This window comes from Anopheles merus, chromosome 2L (genome assembly GCF_017562075.2).
Source record: "Anopheles merus strain MAF chromosome 2L, AmerM5.1, whole genome shotgun sequence".
NCBI classification, from domain to species: domain Eukaryota; kingdom Metazoa; phylum Arthropoda; class Insecta; order Diptera; family Culicidae; genus Anopheles; species Anopheles merus.
Window position 1 is genome coordinate 52,386,821 of NC_054083.1, and position 20,265 is coordinate 52,407,085.

Sequence of the window (20,265 nt, forward strand, 5' to 3'; positions counted from 1 at the left end):
CTCAACCGCCGCTAAACAAAACGTGCAGCTGTTAACGGACGGGGCACAAAAAAATACAGCGCCACCACAACATGATGGATTTGGCGTGAAGCACCGTGAGCTGACCCCGCCATCACGAATCATCAACCGTGTTGCTTTCGTCGCCACCAAACACCTTCAATCGTGAGAGATCGGGAGATCGGGCGCCCGTGTTTCAGCGCAAAACCCGCTGACGTCCCGGGCGCCTTCAAATCATAATCAATGCACACAGCGCCTTGGCAGATCTTTCTATGGTGTCCCTACCTTGTTTGGAGTGATATTTTGCTGCCGGTTTTCCAATCAGCACACGGAGGATCACACGATCTTCCATCGGAGTGAAATGTTGCTCGGGCAGAAGGGTAAAATTATTTCCAAACCAATGACGCTATCTCATCATCACGGCGAGGGTGTTACATCATCGATGGGAAAAATCGGTCCCACTCGTCTAAACCCCAAACACAACGATTGCAATCACAGCGCCTTGTTGCACAGGGCGCTTCACAAGGGTCCCGTGCGACCTTGCCCTATTAAAGCTGCAATACCCCACACAGTGAGATCATCTTGAACAGTGAAAACATCGAACTCTTGTAGGGAGAAAAGTAAAAAAGAAAAACCACTAGAATTTCATTTCCAATGCTGGAAAATGCCTATCTGCACCCTCCGAGAGGGGTGGGTGGTTGCTTCATGTTTGTAATTTTTCATCATCACTCGTCTCCTCCTCCGTTCCCTTTGCTGCACCATCATCATAATGCGAACCATACGGAGCGTAAAAATAAACTTCATTCTTCCGATCTACCAGCTCCACTACTTTCTTCTCTATTGGAGAGAGAGAGAGCGAGAGAGAGAGAGAGACAGTGTGTCATTCCGATAGAGCATCTCTCGCTCAGCATAAGAATGACGTTCCGCGCATCCCGGTTGGATTAGCTTCTCGAGTGATCTCGTGCTGATGCTCTCGCCTCCCTCCGTTACAAGATCCGTTCCTTCGGTGCCCTTTCCCATTTGTTGCTTCATTTAGTGGATCTAATTTTAATTCATCTCGCACACTGCAAACACTGATCGGATGTACGTGAAAACTGGTCGCTAGAGTACGCAGCGCAGCAGGAACCACGGTTTAACGGGTTTAATTGGGAAAATCAAGGGTAGGGCAGGGAGATGCCAAGGGATCACGCCCAAGGGTGGTATTTGACTCGCGCGAGACAATCACGCGGGCACAGGCAAGCCAATGCAAACTGCCGAGAGAATTCTTGCCCTGACTTTTCGCACCATGCCAGCGAGAGATTCCTTGGGTGGCGTTGGTTGGTATTCGGCAAACAACTCTAAATTCGTTGCTTTTTTTTTCTCGCAGCGAATTTCACAAGCGCGACCTTTTCCTGAGCGGGTTCGGGGCATTTGATCCACCTCGGGGAGGTGTCCTGACCTTCTCAACGAGGCTCCGATAGCAAGGAGCAGCATTCATCTAAAGAGGGAGCTTTCCATTAATCCCGTACAGACCGTAATTATCCCATTAATACCTATCCGGTATGTAATCGGGGCAATAAATATGTCCGTATGTGTCCATTTCTTTCACCCTCGGAAGAACGGCAAGAGAAGGCAAGCAGTGGTACAAGATTCCAGATAATTTTGCACGCTGTGATACACATCCAGAGATTCAAGCGGGTTGGTCGATTTTATGGAGTTGCTTTCATTAAACGAAGCGATCTTGCTGCTGCTGCTGCTGCTGCTCGGATGTTCTTTCCCTTCGCTGCAACGATCGGCGAGTGCCGATCGCGCGGAAGAAATTATTTTAGGAACGATGTTTTCCTGAACTCCAATTACAGTTTTGCTGAAGATTAATCTTCCACAGCGACTACTTTTTTTCCTTCACCGGAACCAAACGACCATGTAAAAGAGATCACGAAACACGGGTAAATTGAACGAGCAATTGATTCGTTAACGAGATGGTTCAATTATAAAAGCTTCACCGGCTGGCTAAATGCTTCGAAATCAAAATCCTCCTTCGCACAGCAAAGCCGCCGGACTGCTTTGTAATTGCGCAATTTAGTCTCACTTTTTCTTGTTTTGACTCCATGTATGTCTGTGCACGTGTGTGTGTGTGTATTTATTTGTTTCGAGGTCGATGGTCTGGAAACATATTTTGTTGCGCTAAAGACGGCACCCAACAGGCATAGACGCAGGGTAACGGCAAAGACATTACGATGGAGCTTGGGCGCAAAATAAAAGCAGCAAAGCCTGCAAAGTAAACAGCGTCTTGTCCATGCCCCATTACACCTTATCAAACTGGCCCGCTGGCCGGTGGGGTTCCGCCGGAGTTCCACCGGTTTGGCTAGCGGGATCAACCGTGACCGTGGGCCTCCGCTGGGCGCTGGGCGATCAAACGTGCAATCGAACGGGGGTTGAAGAGGGAGTTCGCAGCAGAAGACGCACCGAAGAAATACCGTTTCGAGTTGGAAATGAAAACAGAACCGAGTGCCGGACGTGGTTTGCATAATTCCTACCATACCAGCGCGGCATTTTGTGGCGTTGGGCGTTGGGAATTTGTGTTTTGTCCCGCGGTTCGGCGAGATTGATTGAGCGGCGTCTTGGGTGGGTGCGATCCGCCTTTGATCGTTTGTGCGATTGCGATGATACGATGGGTTGTATGTTTAGAAAGTGAGCAGAAGGAGGGACGATAAAAGACTTTCAATTGTGACGTACCAAAAGGGGAGTATTGTTTGTGTGTATCTTTTCATCGAAACATGCATTCTGTACACAGACCCTTCCCACAGACCCTTTTCCCGACAAGCATCGCCATCCAGGGAGGTCATCAGCGTGGTGTTTAGAAAGGAAGTTTGATGCGAAGCAACGCAACGGAAGAAGAGTGATGAGCGTTCTGTGCCTGACTTATCTTTCTCTTCTTTGTGAATGAACGGCCATCGGTGCATTACGCGGTGAAAGGGTGAAGGGTTGAAAGGCCGATAATTACAAATATATGCAGTTGTTGCCCCGTTTGCTCGTGTGAGTGTGTGGGGTTTGTTGATGTTAAGCTGATGTTGTTGTTTAAACCGGAGACACATGGAGATCATTCCGAGCGGTAGATTAGTTAAGGTAGCTTTTCTTTCTCTTCTTTCTCCCCACTGATATTGGCTGTTGTACGACATTTTCTTATGACTTTTCGGTACTATTAAACCATGCATAACGACCATCAACGACGACGACAGGCATGTTTTACGAGATCATAACCTTCGACGAGCCATGGAAGGTAAGCCTTCCTGTCGCCTGCGTGGAGAAAACGATCACAACAACCGTTCCCCCTTCGGAGCTGGAGCCGGCTTTCACAACTCAGGCACACTTTCTTTCAGAAAACTACCCCCTATCTCCCGCTTCATTCACTCGGGCATAGAAACATTTGTGTCAAATTATTGGTCACCGTTTTTTGAGCTTGAAGCGCGTATTAACTTGTGCCCTGATTGAGCGTGACCGTCGTTCCGGAACGGAAAAGAGTCGCACGGCAAGAGTCTCCGGGCCGAACTCTGCTCCGGGGACGTGGGGGGAAATCGACCGGTGCGAATCGGTGAAATGGAACCTCGCAAAATTGATCGACGCGAGAAGGGACAACAGAGAGAAAGAGAGAAAGACAAATCAGACGATCGGAATGGGGGGACGCCCAAACCGTCAGTCTGCCTTTTCCTTCTGGACATTGGGAGCTTGACAAGGTCTCTGTGGTCGTCCGAAATATTGGCAATTAATTTCGCTCCACCTTTCGCCAGCTAACAGTTTTGAATTTTTAAATATTTATATTTCGCGTTATGAATACCGGTAGGGCACTTACTGAAGGAAAAATGTCATTGCGCTCTAACTCCAGGGTGATTGAATCGGTTTAGGCTTCTCACCTTCTCACCGATCGGATGTTCTTGGCGCTCAGTTCAGGTGCTCCGCAATACGATCCGCCCGGAGAGCGATCATGTGTCAGTGTGGCCCATCTCCCCCTCCCCACTAACGCTGCAAGTGACAAACAAATTGCTGCCAAACGCAACGGAGCAACCTTATCCGAGGGGACATCCGCTCTAGGGGCGCCTCGGCCAAACAAACGCACACACGCAGGGCTGGTGTGGTCAAGAAGATGTGTGTCGTAGGAGATCTAATCCGGGATCCGATTACACGCTTGCAGCCGGTTGGATATCGTTTGCGAAAACTGCATCTAGCCTCCCTCCTTTTGCAAATGAGCGTTTTTGCGCGTCAAAATGCCTCACGTTTCTGCGTGTCGTTGCGTAACAGCGTCACCCACCACCGCTTGGGTTGCTTTGCTTGCCCAATGTCAAGCAGCAGCAGCAGCATTCCGGCAGGCAATGCAACAGCAGCAGGCTTTGCATTCATTAATTAACCTTTTTTGCTGTGTTTTTTGCGGAGGAAGAACACCAAACCGACGTCAATCACACATCACGGGAACTTGGCCATCGCCTCATTGATGGTCAGGGACAGGTTAATTGATATGAATATTATCCGACAACTCCCACTCACTTCTCGGCTATCTTTTCTTATCTTTGCAGAGTGGAGAAAAACTGTACATAAAGGTGGCGGATCTGCTGCCAAAGTTCACATTTCTCGGTCCCAGTTTGGATGACGCCCTGAAGCTTCAGAATGAACACGATGAGTTGTTGCGGCAAATACAGGTACGTAACGAAGAACTCTTTGATCAATCCTTTTCATAATCATTCTCTATCTTCTGCAACTCTTTTAGAATATGCCAACGCCACTGGAAGAGTTCTATCGAAAGATACAGGAAAAGATTGCATCGAACGAAAGGCCCAACCCAACGCTGATCGAGGAGATGGCCGCCTCGCTCAATGCCGTCTGGCACGACATCAAGCAGATGCTGGCCGAACGGCGCGACATCGTCCTGCTGAACGTGGCCTTCTTCGAGCGGTTGGGCGAAGCGTACGGGAAAATGTCCTCGCTCGAGGTCGCCTGCAACGACACGATGATCCCGATCGAGATCGACGCGGTGCGAGAGTTCCTCGATTCGTTCCGAGATCTGCGCGGCGACATGCTGGCGGCTGTTGCGGCCACCCTCAAGGCCGGCCAGCAGATGCTGGACCGGTTGCGTGTCCTTTCCGAGATCGGGACGCTCGATTCCCGCCCCAACCACATCAAGCTGGATGCGGTACAGGCGATCGGGCAGGTCGAGTCCTGGCTGGAGGATCTTTCCAACCGCCGGAACCAGCTCGAACAGGCGTGGATCTCGCGCAAAACCCAGCTCGAACAGTGTCTCACGCTGGCGATACTTGCGAAGCAGCTGGACGAGATCGAACAGTGTCTGGCGCGTGTGCGCGGTCAAACGCTCAGTTCGTTCACACTGGGCGAGTCGGCGGAACAAGCCGCCGAGCTGCTGGAAATGTACCAAAACCTCAAACCGGAAGCGGCCCTGCTGCGAGACAAATCGCTCAAGATAACCAAAACGACCGAGGAGTTGCTTACGAGCGGATGCTTCGCCGGCGACGAGGCCTGCGCCAAGGCGTACGCGGTGCTGAGCGCTTGCTCGGAGCATCTGGAGGAGATCGATCAGCGGGAGGCGCTGCTGGGGCAGTCGCGTGATTTCTTCACCCGAGCGGCGGCCGTACTGAAGCGGCTGGATCAGCTCGAGCAGCAGGTCGCCGGGACGCCGTTGCGACCTGCGTCACCGAACGATCTGCCGGCGCACCAGAAGCTGCTGCAGGACATCCGGGAAACGATCGGGGAAGTGCTGCAGATGGGCTACTCGCTGGTGGATGACGTGGGCCGCACCAAGCCGGAGGTTGCGGGCGTCCAGGCGATGATTGAGCGGATCGAGCAGAGGAAGTTACACTTTGAGCGCTACTGCAATGAGGAGAGTGAGCGCAATGTCCGCACGGCGCAGGCCCTGAACGAGTTCCTGGAGCGGTATGGTCAACTGTTTGCGTGGTTGGAAGAGGCACGCGAGCAAAGGTTGGTGCGTGGCGATGCGATACATCGGATGGGCGAGAACCTGCCCGAGGCCAAAGACTGTCTGCTGCTTCATCATCAGCTGCTGAATGATCTTGAGGTGAGTTGAAATGCTAACGGACAAGTTGCATACAAGCGGCAAGATGCATGCAACTGATTGCAAGCGAACGATGCAATCGATGTTTGAAAATCTGAAGATCGTTGATCTTGAGATGATTTCATAACTAGATCTGTTGCTAGATATCGACTGAGAGAGTTTTCAACGTATTCTTCTATTTCCGTTCATACTGAGAGCCATCTTGAGGGTTTCACTTCCCAGATGTTTCGTATAATTTATGAGCGTTTGTGACTGGGTTCAAGCAAACTCACAATCGGAAGTAGAATTGCCAACCGGACACCGCTTTATGACACTATCAATCATCATGAAACAGATGTTTTCTCATTTTGTGGATTACAAATTATATGACTTTTCCGTGAATTTTCTCCGCCCAACAACAAACGCACCAACCAGCTTGACAACTGTTCATTAATCCTGACGTACCTGTACCGACGCGCTTCCCTCTCCTTCCAGATCAAAGGCAACGCTATTAATAACCTGCTCGTCCGGCTGACGCCCAGCCTGGAGCATCTTGCCGACGAGCAGCGCGATGACGTGCAGCGGCAGATCGACCTCATCCGTCAGCACTGGATCGCGCTGAAGAACTGCGTCATCGAGCGGGTCGACCTGCTGAAGCAGTACATCCGCTTCCACCAGGAGGCGGAAACGTTGCGCAACCAGTTCGATGCGCACGCGATCCAGTTCGCCACGTTCAAGGACAACCCGGCGGACCACGGGCTCATCCTGGCCGCGATCGCCAACATCCGCCAGACGCTGGAGAGCCTGCGCCCGCTCGGTGCCCAGTGTCTTGATCAGCTGCACCAGGTAGGAAGGGTTCATTGCGGTGCTCGCTCACACACCCCAAAACGTAACACCTGTCACTAAAAGGGGTGGAAAAATAATGACGACAAAACGTTACTAAATAACGTTTGCACGAGGTTGGACCATTGCCAACCTTACTGCTTGTGTGTTTTGTGTGGACGTTCGTGGTTTGGTGGAGGAATGCTTGGAGAAGTTTGCCGTTTCTAGTGAGCATAGATGTGCATGTATTTGTGTGTGTCAGTGTGTAGTTTTGGACGGTCATGGTGGTCGAGCGGTTTTAACGGATGACTGCCGTTGAATAATGAGCCGCGGGCGCGGCCAAAGCTCGTGGAAAATATCACGGACCGAACAACCGAGTTAGTAAAAATAAATTAAATGCTTTCCTTCTCATCGGGCCCGATGGTGCGCTGTGGTGTGCGCATACAGAGAGAGGGAGAGCTGTCGGGGGTAAGGCAAGGGCGGTGTGTGTGTTTATGTGTGTTTTTGCTTCTTTGCATGCAGTTTGGCGCTTTTCGCGCTTGTAATTTGATCGCTTTTAGCCGTAGGGAAAGACGGATGGTGTCAGGAGGATAGTTTCATGTTTCGGGAACTGCTAGTACATACAAAATCTCGTGTATCTGGGTGGCGAATGTTTTTTCTTTCTTTCGTTCTTGGCACGAACTTTGCCATTAGATTCTGGGCAGGAAAAGCCGAGTGCTAAACGATCTGTCCCTGTCGGGTGCGGCGATATCAATTAACTCTCGAGCGAGCTCGAGAATTCGAAAATTAATATTAATTTAGCGCTCGATCGGTGTCGCGGAAATACCAGGCCAACCTAATTAGTGTCAGTCCCCGACCGGCGATACCCTTATCAAATATTAATGAAATCGATGATCCTCACATTTCCGCACACCATTGTTGCGCTGCCTCCGTCGATTTGGTCCAAAAATGTGTGCCCCGGACACTCTATTTCCGTTTGCCGGAACGGTCTGTACGTGTGTGTGCCTGTGATGGTTTCCTTCTGCAAACTGTTTCGCACTACTATCGGCCACCATTTGCTCGACGGTCTATCATTCCGGCCGGTCGTCATTGGCCACCCTCGCAAACACACACTATTTTTCCAACACGCGCTCGAGCACGGGAGAAAGCGAATATAATATTTCGTTTATTCCCGGCCGTTTTGTTGTGCCTTTCCCACTCACGCTCCATCACACACACACAGTGCGCGCGGTGCGGTTACACTAACGGTTTATCTCTTTCTCTCTCTCTCTCTTTCCCTCGCGCGCGCTCACGATCTCCGCGTAGATCGGGGACGCATACTTGCAGAAAACTCGCGCAGCGCAGTGCGTCGAGCGGACACTCGCCGAATTTGCCGACCGCCAGTCGGCCGTCAGTAATGAGTGGGAAAGCTGGAACAGTCGACGACGCACGGAGACAACACTGAAGCAAATCATGGCTGCCAACATGGAGGTAAGGTGTTCTGCTGGTGTGAAGACAACTCCTTGTCATGTGTCTGGATGCACGCTTCCTTCTTCACTTGCCTTCCGATAGACATTGGCCGTAGCATCCAAGCTGGAGGAGCAGCTGTATCCGCTCTTCAGCACCGCCCTGGACAATCCAGCCGATCTGATCGAGTTTATCGGCCGCAAGCGTACCCAGCTGCAGCAGGATGTGCAGGCCGCCGAAGCCGATCTGACCCAGCGCTTCGACACGATCGCACAGCTGGAGGCGGCCGGTGCCGACCCCGGCACGGAACAGGACATGGTGGCGGTGAAGAACAACCTGAACTCGATCAAGACGAAGCTCCACACGCTCGGGGCCGACTTTGGCGAGCTGTCGGACGCGACCGAACACTTCCTGCGCTCAATCCTGCAGTGCCGGGACAGCATCCGGGAGTACTTCGGCACCAAGCAAACCGTGACCGGTCCGGGCAGTGTGGAAGCGATCGCGGAGGGCTACGAGCAGTTCAAGCAGGCCACGATGGAGTACTTCCGCGGGCTGCTGCAGCAGAGCGAGCAGATCATCGAGCGGGTGAAGGCGCTGGAACCGCCCGGTGCCCGCGAGCTCGACACGGACAAGATCATCACGCTGCTGGAGAACCTGCGGACGTACTTCGAGTCGCAGACCGAGTCGGAGAACTGTGAGCTGAAGAAGCAGCACAGTGTGCTGGCGTGCGACCGTGAGCTCGGGGAGGTGCGGGCTGCGATTCGGGCGGAGGCTGAGCGGTTGGAGCGGACCCGCGGACAGTACGGGGAGAGTGTGGCCGAGGCTCAGTCCGTCCGGGTTGCTTTCGAGGAGCGGGCAACAATACTGCAGGTGAGTGAGTGAAGTGAGTGAGTGAAGGTGTTGGAAGATCATCAAATAGCTCGTGTGTGGCGTAACAGCGCCTCTTATTTATCATTCGCATCAAGTTGGTGCAAGATCCTTCAAGAGCAAGGCCATCTCCGAGCGGCGATTAATCGTGCAAATTCATGTTTCGCCACGGCGCCTTAGGCGCCATCTTCGTTCGCCCCCTCGGTTTGATCTCGGCAAGCCGCAAATACACATTTGAATTGCGCCTCTGCTGACACTAATTGCCAGCAGTGTGAGCCAAAAAGGGGAGAACCATGAAGAGAGGAAAAATAAGACCAGCGGCTGTAGTTCTTCGTCGCGTTTTCTTCTTCTTCTTCTTCTTCTCCAACCAAGAAGTTTTTATGTTTTTGATTTTTCCTCCCGGGGTTGTGTGTGGAATCAAAGCAAAGAAAACAAGCGTTCGTTTTCCCGCCGTTGCTTCGGAGTGTTTGCGATGGCGGCTTACCATTTTGGATGTCATAAATTGTTGTTTTTTTCTCCTTCTCCTCCCACCCTACCGTGTGTGTGTGTGTGTGGGTGTGAATAAACGGCCACGCGCGCGATTGTGTGTAGGGGTTAGAAATAGATGGAGCGCTGCAGGGTCTCACGTCCGATGAAGGATGTCGTCCCGATCAACGCACAGCTGTTGATTGGGCCAATTATTGATGGGCACACCCGGTGCTGGGAGGGGATTTTTTTTTTGCTCTGTCACTGGTCCTATGTGTGTGCCGTACGGGAGGCCTATTTTTAATATCACGACAGCAGAGTAGATATAATTCCCGATGAAGCAATCGATAGCTGGCGGGTGAATAGGCCGAGCGAAACCAAACAAAACGGCCCGCTAAAGATAGCACCCACAAATAAAGTGAACACGATCGGGCGGGGATATTTGGCGCTTATTTAAACACACACATACACACACACACGTGCGCAAGAGATGATGCAAAATGTTTGGTCTATAGTGCGCCGGTTCGGCAAGGACACACACTGCACATGCAATAATAATTGTTGCTGCGGTGCGGTGCGCATTGCGCAAAAGGTTTGTTTTTGTTTCGTTGCGAGGGACTGAGGGTGAGGTTGCATCTTGGGTCAAAGTACAAAGCATGCAATGGGGAGCTGTTTACAGTAGCCAGACCTGTGTCTTTCATCACAGTTTAGGGAAGCAATCTTAGGAGCTATCCCTTTGCGTACCGTAGCCGAACATTTGTTGGCACTTAGGGCGTTCAATATTGGAAGCTTGGAGCAACCAGAGATCGGAGTTTGATGGGAAACTCCCCCAACCAATGTTTAGTACCGGCGTTGATGGAGAACCGTTGTATTATTTAGACACACATCGGCGCTGCGCACGACAAACACATATCCAACATTGTTTTGGTTTTCAGGCTTCAAAATTAAATCCAACACTCCCGCCACAGACATTCATTCGAAAATTCATCAACAACCGAGATGCGGTGCAACACGAACGCACCACGATGACGATGTGTGTGTCTCTGTAGCACTGTGTATATCCCGTGAGCTATGTAAATATTTATAGAATCGAAAGATTTGTTTGTTCTGGGACGACCCACGGCTTCTAAGCCATCGGGGCCTGGGTGGAACATGCGCCGAACGTTCTGCTGGGGGTGGGACGAAATGCCTGACGGGGCCGGGGAACGGTGACCGTCCGATCTGTGAATGACGAATGAGTCGTCTCGGAGGGTCCGGCCCCGAGTGGCACTCATTTCTCTGTCACTAACAATTAGCGATCGGCGCACCTGTTGCCGGTTCCACGTGCGCTGCTGCCCGTCGCTGCGTCGCGTGATCATGCGTGACATTTAATTACACTACGCCTACCCCTTTTTGCGTGGAAGGTGGAAGTCGCGAGAGCAACGAGTGGGAGAAAATTGGCAAAACACTTGCCAACATACGTAGAGAGGACATTTTGATGATCGTTAATCACTTCAAAGTGATCGCAGGGATGATGTATCGGTTTGCGCCGCGTGTTGCATCGTTTCTTGGCGAAAGGGAAGAGCATCTTCTGAAGTAGGCCTTCCGTTCGGCGTCGAATGTAATATTTCTTTCCTTTCTGTACCTTCCGCCCCAATACAACAGGATCTTGAGCGTCGTATCGATGCATTTATTAGCTCTGGAACGGAGCTCGTACGCCAGTACCCCGAGACAAGCCCTTACATCGAGTCGGAAACGCACAAGATACGCAACGAGTGGACGGACTTGCTGCGCAAGCTCGAGGAGCACCGCCAGCTTCACACCATTGCGATCGAGTACTTCGAGCTGATCACCATTGTAAGTCGCTATTTCACAGCTTCCCTAACGCGTGAGATTAATTCGAGATCTTCTGTTCTTTTCCAGATTGAGGAACATTATCGCACACTGAACGCGGAACTGATCAACGCCAACAACAAGCTCACCATACTGAACAACGCCGACGTGGCGAACGATCTGGTCGCTCAGGTCGACAGCACGATCCGCACGCACGAGACGAGCCAGCTGGACGCGCTGAAGAAGATCGCCAGCCTATCGACCCAGCTGTACGGTTGCGACAAGACTGTCACCCTGTACACGGAAAACACGAAGCTCTTCCAAACGTTCTACAAAATCAAGACGGAGGTGTACGAGCGCTCGAAGGAGCTCGGCGAGGAGCAGGCCCGTCGGGAAGAGCAGCAGCGACAGGAGCAGCTGCAGCGCGAACAGGAACAACAGCGGCAGGAGCAGCTCAAGCGCGAACAGGAAGAGCAGCAGCGACAGGAACAGCTGAAGCGCGAACAGGAAGAACAGCAACGCTTGGCCCAGCTACAGCGGGAACAGGAACAGGAGCAGCAACGTTTGGAGCAAATGCAACGGGAACAGGAACAGGAGCAGGAGCGATTGGCACAGCTCCAACGAGAGCAGGAACAAGAACAGCAACGTTTGGAGCAACTCAAAAGAGAGCAAGAGGAAGAGCAGCAGCGACTGGAGCAGTTAAAACGCGAACAGGAACAGGAGCAGCAGCGCCTGGAGCAGTTGAAACAGGAGCAGGAGCAAGAACAACTGCGTCTCGAGCAGTTGAAGCGAGAACAAGAGCAGGAACAGCTTCGCATGGAGCAGCTCCAGCGCGAGAAGGAGCTGGCAATGCGACAGCAGCAAGAAGCAACCATTGTAGAGGATGTCCAAATCACCACCACAACGTCTCACGCTGGTTTGCCCCACCAGCAGCAATCGTTTGACGTGCAGACGATCGACGAGGAACAGTACCTGCAGGAGCCGCAAGTGCCTTTGGTCATCCAAACGGTCGAGGAGCAGGTGCACGAGCAGATCCACGAAGTCGTTACCACCACGTCGACACTGTCCACCGCCCAGCCGGAAGCGAGTCTGCGTGTCATTCAACCGCTGGCCGACGTGTGCGTCCAGGAGGGTCAGCGCGTCCGGCTGCAGTGTGTAGTGGCCGGCGTTCCCGACCCAATGATCGAGTGGTACAAGAACGGCATCAGCGTGCAGGGCAATCCGGACTATCGCACCAGCTTCGATCCGGCCAGTGGCGTGTGTACGCTCATGATCGACGAAACGGTCACCGCAGACAGTGCGGACATTCTGTGCCGTGCCGCGAACGAGGCCGGCATTGCCGACACTACGGCTCGGCTGCTGGTGACGGAAGCGCCTCCACCACCGCCCAAACCGGCCGGAACGGCACCGACGTTCACGATGCGCCTGCTCGACGGTGGCGTTGCCCAGGAGGGCCAACCGTTCCAGTACGACTGTGTGGTAACAGGCCAGCCGACACCGACCGTGCACTGGTACAAGGGCGAGCAGTGCGTGGACGGTTCGCCCGACTATCGGCAGTCGTACGAGCCGGCTTCGGGCGTTGCGTCCCTGCGCATCGAGCAGGTCTATCTCGAGGACCAGACGCACTACACCTGCCGGGCGGTGAACGATTGCGGCTCGGACGAAACGAGTGCGTTCCTCACGGTCAAGCGTAAGTATCGATTTGGGGGTAGGGGGAAGGGGGGTCCACCGATTGACTTTCCGATCGGGGCGCAATCGTGGGCCATTTCGTGCTCGGTGGCTGACAACAACAACTTGGTTGCAGCAGTTGACGGTGCGTGAACATGTGCTTCGCTTCGATCAAGCGTTGTATCGGAACAGTGCGCAAGAAAGATTCACCAAGTACGTGTGTGTGTGTATGTGTGTCAAGTGTACCGTTACCTCGGCATTGCATTGTTTTTTCATGGTTGCGATAGGTAGTGCAAAAAAGCATGATTTTCTTTTTACGCAATGGAGACGCCTGGTTGCTTGTACAAATGACCATGGAACTCCATTAAGTGAACTCACTTGGGATCGTTTTACGTAAAGAACCTTCGATTGACTGTTTCTAGCAGCAGTTTGTATAGCAAAGAACTTCAAAGCGTACTTATTAGCCGGAAATGGGCAGCATGAAGTCACCCCAATTCAAGTGACTAAGAAACAGTGTCTCAAAGAGTGAAGTAGCGTGGAGCACTTTCGGAGGTTTCAGTTCATCCACTTAAACTCTAAATCCATCGCAAGCCCCGCAAACGGAGCGCCTGTACCACCCGCCTCGTTAGCGATGCTCTCCGTCACACGAATTACACGCATCGCCGCTAATGCGTGCGTTAATCTTTTGCAATAATTCTCTGCACTCAATTGAAGAAGACAGATGGAGCTAAATGGGTGGAAAGTGGTAGCGCTAGTTTGTACCTCGTTTGAGCTTGCGTCCGGCACACACACACTCACACACACACAGGCCCAAACTCAATCCTCTCGGTTTCATTTAAGATTACACGCTCGATCACATTCCTATCTGGCTAGATGCTGCTGCTGCTGCTGCTGCTGCGGTTGCTTGGGAACGTTCGCCGCGTGCGCTCTTTCGGCTGCACTTTCGTCGCAGTAGGCGCGCTACATTGTTGCCACGATTGGCACGCAGCACACATGCAACCACGATGATGCACGGTGATTGTGTGCCTTGTGTGGAGGGCAGGGAATATGATTTTCAATTCGATAACGCGAAGACATCGCGATGTTGGAGTAAGTGTAAAATGGTTGAGATTGGCTGTTTCCCCACCCGGTAGAAAGGGGATTCTTTGTACCGAATTCTAAGCACCACAGACAGAAGGTACGCGAACACACTTGGAGCTATTTTTGAAGGACCTGAGAAAGTGAGCGCGCCCGCTCGCCCGTTGTATTTTCCGATAGACACCGCACCGTACGGCTAAAAAACAGACAGGCACCATTTTCCTTTGCTTTGTAGGTGTTGGTGTTCTGTAGAAGGGGGAGGAGGCGGGAGGCGTTAAACATAGACAGCACAGCAAAATACGAGTGTATGGTATGATCGGCCGCACGATCAGTTGCTCGCACCTGTTGGCACCTAAGCCTAAGTTTGAAATGTCGATGTCGGTGGTGCGATCGTTCGTTCGTTCGTTCTTCTGTTTCTACCGCTAATCACACTTACTTTCTCCCACAGCGCTGGAGCCGACCGAGTTTCCCAACTTCCCGGAACCGCTGTCCAACGTGATGGCCCGGGTCGGCCAGAAGATACGGCTGGAGGCGAAGGTGAGCGGTACGCCGCAGCCGGAGCTTATGTGGACGCACGACGGCAAACACTTCACCAACCGCGAGGTTAAAGTAAGTATCCGTAACCGAGGGACCGGGGGTTCGGGAGGGATCATTAAATGTCACAATAAATCTGTTTCTTTAGGTGCATTTGGGGGGGAGGGAGCGATTTGAGGTTTTCCAACGGGCGCATAATACCTTTTTTTTATTTGTTGAGCTGTAGACATTACATACAAACACACACACGCACGGCAAACGTACGGAATGGAAAAACATATAAATGCATTTTTAATGACACACACACACACACACATACACACAAAGTCGGACACCCTAACACGAATCTTTGCCGCAATTAAGTCATCCAGCGGGACACCACATCGTTGCGGGTTGTCAAATGAATTAGCGCATTCGCGACACATTTCCCGTGCGTTTGCAAGTTTCCGCTACGAGTCCCTTTTTCCCCCGCCCTGCCCCTCTGCCGGAGTGTGTTCCCTGCGTGTGTGTGTGTGCGTTTTCCTTCGTTTGTGTGGAAACTCCAAGCTGTACATATCGCATTAATTTCTAGCTCTAAGTGTTCCTTCGCTGACACTTTGCTCCCTTGATTTGCCTGCTCGTCCCTTGTGATGTGATTTTCCACAATTTTCCACCCCAAAAGCCCCCTATAGATGTAATGATTTGTATTTATTGCCAACGTTGTCGTTGGGCAATGGGGGCTTAAGGTAACTCATTACTCCAACGTGTTGTTGTTCAGCGCCAAGTACTTCTGCTCGTCGGGTTCAGTTATCGTTATTTACTCCAACGATATGTTCCAATTCTGTAGAGTTTAATTATAATAGTTAAAAATAGAAACAGTTTTCCCTCTCGGTCTAGCCGCGAAGGTGCCAGGACCGGACAGTTGTGCGCGTTTGTGTGCGTGCGTGTATGTGTGGCGCATGCTCCGTACGCAGACGAGCTATGCACGGTGACAAACTGTCGCAAGGGGAAGGGGAAGAAAATCCACCAACACAGCCAGACTTATGGCCGTATATTATGACACCGACTGATGTGGTGCCGCCGTGGTGATGTTTGCTGTGCGCAGACGTTACGCGATCGTTTCCAGAAGGGAGCTGCACGAACGGTTTGTTTTTGTGTACCTTCTTTTGCTGTGCATGAATGTGAAGGCAACGCACACACCTGATCGATAAAACAGATCTTTCGTGGGATCAGTTGTTTGTGCTGATTGCTTGGAATAATTCTCCTCCCCACGATTGCAGGAGGTACTTTGAACTTGCAAGTCCTTGATTTTGTTTTCTTCCTCCCCCCGTATAAAATACGCGACCCACCTTTTGTCGTAAATTTTCCACCAATGAAAATTATGACAAACATAAAAACGCATTCTCGCTCGGCGTGAAAGTGTAATTGAGCGCAGCAGCAGCAGCAGGAGGAGGCGGAGGTTGAAAAACGAGTCCGAGCCGGATCGGTTGAATGAACCTCCGTCTCCGTCCAGGCCCGTCCAGGCATTGGAGCACACACGAAAACAAGTGTCCACGAATGGGTGGCAGAAAAAAAAACGTGAAAAACGGTTTGAAAATACCATCATCCGTCCTTTTCTCTTGTCGCTCATGTTCCCCGGTGCAGTGTGACTGCAGCTATGCGCGGGGGTCGGGAAAATCACCTCCAAGGGGAGATTTTTCTTTTTTCGATGTGTTGAGACACATAAATCTGTGTTTGTATGAAGGAAAGGCTAGAAGGCAGAGCGAGACAGCAGCATGTTTGCGCGTGTGTGTGGCCATAGCGATCGTTGAAATGGGGAAGGAAAACAGCGACCACCAACGAGACGACGACAGACGACGTGTGTGTGTGTGTTGACTACTACTACACTGACACTAGTTGCCTATCACTACTACCACTACTACTACCACCTACCAACACTGTCGCAACACGCCCGAAGTAGTCCCGAGGCCCCCGTGAGTGGGGGGTCGCACGCAACCGCCCGCGAGAGTTCGCGACTGAATGTGTCCCGTTCTTCATTTTAGTTCTACTACGAAAACGGCCGAGCGCAATTGGTCATAGACGAGGCATTCCTGAAGGATGCTGGTGTCTACACGCTGACCGCCAAGAATATCGCCGGTGAACAGTGCTGCTCGTGTAATGTGGTGGTGAAGGGTCGGCTACCGAACGAAACCAGCGACTCGGAACTAGCAAGCGATATGGAGCCAGTGAAGCCCGCGGTCCAGCTGCCGCTGCGCGATGTGTCGGTGTTCGAGGGCAAACCGGTCCGGCTGGACTGTGTGATTGTGGGCCAGCCGGAGCCGGAGGTGATCTGGTATCATGGCGAGCGGCCCGTGAAGGAATCGAACGACTTTCAGCTGCTCTTCCAGGGCGACCGCTGCTCGCTCGTGATCCGCGAGGCGTTCCTCGAGGACGCGGGCGAGTACCGGGTAGTGGCTATTAATAGCGCGGGCGAGGCGTCGAGCCAGTGTGCGGTGCTGGTGACACCGCTCAATACGGCCGAGCCGGCGGTCCGGCAGCCGGTCGAGCGGGTGCTGCCGGCGGTCGGTGCCCCGCCGCGCTTCGAGCGTCTGCTCAGCGACATTCTCGCGGACGAGGGCGAGCGGGTGCAGTTTGAGTGTGCGGTCAGCGGTGATCCGCGCCCGTCGATCCGCTGGTACGTGAACAACCGCGAGATCCCGACCGATGTGGCCGTGTCGCCGCGCGTGCACTGTGTCGTGCGGGACGATGGCGTGGTGAAGCTGATCATTGAGCGCGCCCTGCCCGACGACAAGGGCGTGTACACGGTGAAGGCCGCGAACGCGTCCGGCGAGGCAAAGTGCTTCTCCAACCTGATCGTGAAGACGATCAATGCGCCCGAGTTCGAGACGGTGCCGGCCTTCCTCACCGAGAGCCTGGTGTGCCCGACGTTCCGCGAGCTGTTTGCCGATCGCGTGGTGCGCCAGCACGAGCCGACGAAGTTCGAGTGCATTGTGGTTGGCAAGCCGCAGCCGAAGATACGCTGGTTCTTCAACGATCAGCCCGTGCAGGGGCATGACTTCCTGGTGTCGACCAGCGGCGATCGGCAGGTGCTGACCATCCCCGAGGTACGCCCGGAGCTGACGGGCAAGATCACGTGCTACGCCGAGAACGAGGCCGGCAATGCGCAGTGCGTCGCGATCGTGCAGCTGCTCGAGCAGCTCGGCTCGGCCGGACCGGCCCCGATGGCCACCCTGCCGGCGGCAACAACCGAATCCATGCAGCAGATCGATACGACCGGTTCGGCCTGCGTGACGCTGCAGAAGCACGTCACGACCAGCTCGACGACGAGCTCCTCCTTCTCCTCCTCATCGATGGTCCAGCAGAACGGAGTCGCCCAGTCGCACGCGGAGGTGCACGCCGAGTCGGCGAAGCTGGACCGTTCCTTCCACCAGGTGGGCGATCAGCCGGCGCAGGTTGCCGAGGCGGCCGAACATCAGCGCTACGACAAGGTGAACGATCTGCCCGCGACCGTCCAGCACGAGGCGTCTTCGTACGTCGGGGTGGCGCCGAGCCACGAGACGATCATTGCCAACTCGGGCCAGATCAGCACGGGCAAGCCGGCGCGGCGCAACATGGCGCCACGGTTTGTGACGCCGTTCAATGGGAAGATCGTCGACCAGGGCGCTGACGTTATCATCGAGGGAATTGTGGACGGTTATCCAACGCCGGACGTGCGCGTCACGAAGAATGACGCGGAGCTGCAGCCGGATGGGGAGCGCGTCAAGGTGTCCTACTCGCTGAACAAGATCGTGGTCGAGCTGAGGAATGTGTCGCCGGCCGATGCGGGCCGATACACGGCGACGGCCTCGAATGCGGCCGGTGCTTCGACCAGCACTGCTGATTTGGTCGTTAAAAGTAAGCTTTGCCTTGTTCCGTTTGGCTTTCAAAGTGCTAGAGCAGCTGATGGGGCTCCTGTTGTTCTGAATTCCTATTTTAATGTCTTTGAGATCATCTCCAAAGAGCTCCTCAAAAAAGGAGGAGCCTAGGATATTCAATCCAATTCCAAAATTGAGTGCAGATCATCAACACAGAAAGCTTAATCAAGCTCCATTTGCTCTCAAACAGCGCAAAACGTCCTCAGCCGATAGGTTTTCTGTTGTTCTGAATTCTGAAGACATCAGAATGTCTTTGATGTCATCTCCAAGGAACTCTTTATAATTTGATGTCCTTTGGAAATTCAAATCAATTTGTAAATTGAGTTAACCTCACCAAATCAGGAAGCTTATCAGGCGCTTCTGTTTGCTCTCAAACAGCGAAAAAATGTCTTCAGTTAACAGGTTTCCTGTTGTTTCTAAATCCTTTCTGATGTCTTTGAAGTCATCTGTCGTCTTCAAATTGGTCTTCATAATTGGGCCTTTGGGCCTAAATCCTTTCTGATGTCTTCGATGTCATCTGTTACCTTCAAAGAATTCCTCTTAATAGAAGGACCTTTGAATATCCTAATCTTTTCCAAAATTAAGCTCAGAACACCAACACAGGAACCTTATCAGGCGCCTCCGTTATGCTTTCTAGTAGTGCAAAAGTCCTCCATTTGCCCTATTCTCATCACATGTTTCCCGTGTTTTTCTTTGGTTCCATGTGCTTCTTCCCATTTCCTGTATCCTGTATCTTGCCTGTTCCCCCCCCACCCCCCGTGGTGTACATTTCGCGCTCTATCCCTCGAACTCCCGCCTTCAGAGTCCATCTTTCCGCCAGTGTTTGGCAGACGGCTGCAGGCCCAAACCGTGCGCAACGGCGACCGGGTCGTGCTGGACGTGGAAGTGTCCGGCACGCCCGAACCGTCCGTCGCCTGGTTCAAGGACGGGCGGCCGGTGCAGGACGCGTTCGCCCCCGGCAGCTACGCCCTGCAGCAGGTCGGGCCCTGCTTCAAGCTGATCTTCGAGCAGGTGTCGCTGAACGGCACGGGCACCTACATGGTGCTGGCGACGAACGCGGGCGGCGAGGCCCAAAGCACGGCCGACATTGCCGTGCTGCAGTGTGAAAGTGCGGCCCAGCCGGCGCCCCAGCCCGCGCCCCAGAAGCATGTCTCGTTCGTGGACATGGTACAGCAGCAGCAGGTAAATAAGAGACGCACGCGCCTGTGTGTGAGTTTTCTGTGTGTGTGCTTTCTAGTGCAGTAGTAGCGTGTGCGTGTGTGAGCTTTGCTTTAGATCACGGTATCCTGAAGAATCGTACCTTCGCCTTCCTCGCCTGCCCAGTAGTACTTGTCCGCCACTTCATCACACAGTTCTCCGCCGCAAATCCTCCAGCTGCAGCGGCAGCAGCGTGCAATTGGAGTGGTTGAATCCTTTGCATAATCGATCATCTACATGTTATTCTCTCTCTCTTTCTTCTTCGTCTCTGTTCTATTCTGATGCTCATACTCGGTACTCAATCTCATCGTTATCTCACGCCATACTACCACCACTACCATCATCCTCGACAAATGAACACACGTTGGGGGGCTTGCAAATGGGGGACCCCAAAAATAATAAAACACGCACTTCGCAATCGCGCAAAATGTCACCCTCGCGCACGTTCGGTGT

General features: G+C 52.9%; 1 protein-coding gene across 1 annotated transcript in view; it reads left to right on the forward strand.

The window, feature by feature from the left end:
* Positions 1–20,265, forward strand: part of LOC121593820 (titin-like) — a 158,880-nt gene that overhangs the window by 27,891 nt on the left and 110,724 nt on the right. Inside the window, 7 exon segments of the mRNA XM_041916522.1 lie at positions 8,159–8,323; positions 8,405–9,169; positions 11,276–11,467; positions 11,534–13,133; positions 14,637–14,797; positions 16,744–18,595; positions 19,418–19,797. Of these exon segments, the coding sequence (XP_041772456.1) occupies positions 8,159–8,323; positions 8,405–9,169; positions 11,276–11,467; positions 11,534–13,133; positions 14,637–14,797; positions 16,744–18,595; positions 19,418–19,797 (5,115 nt within the window).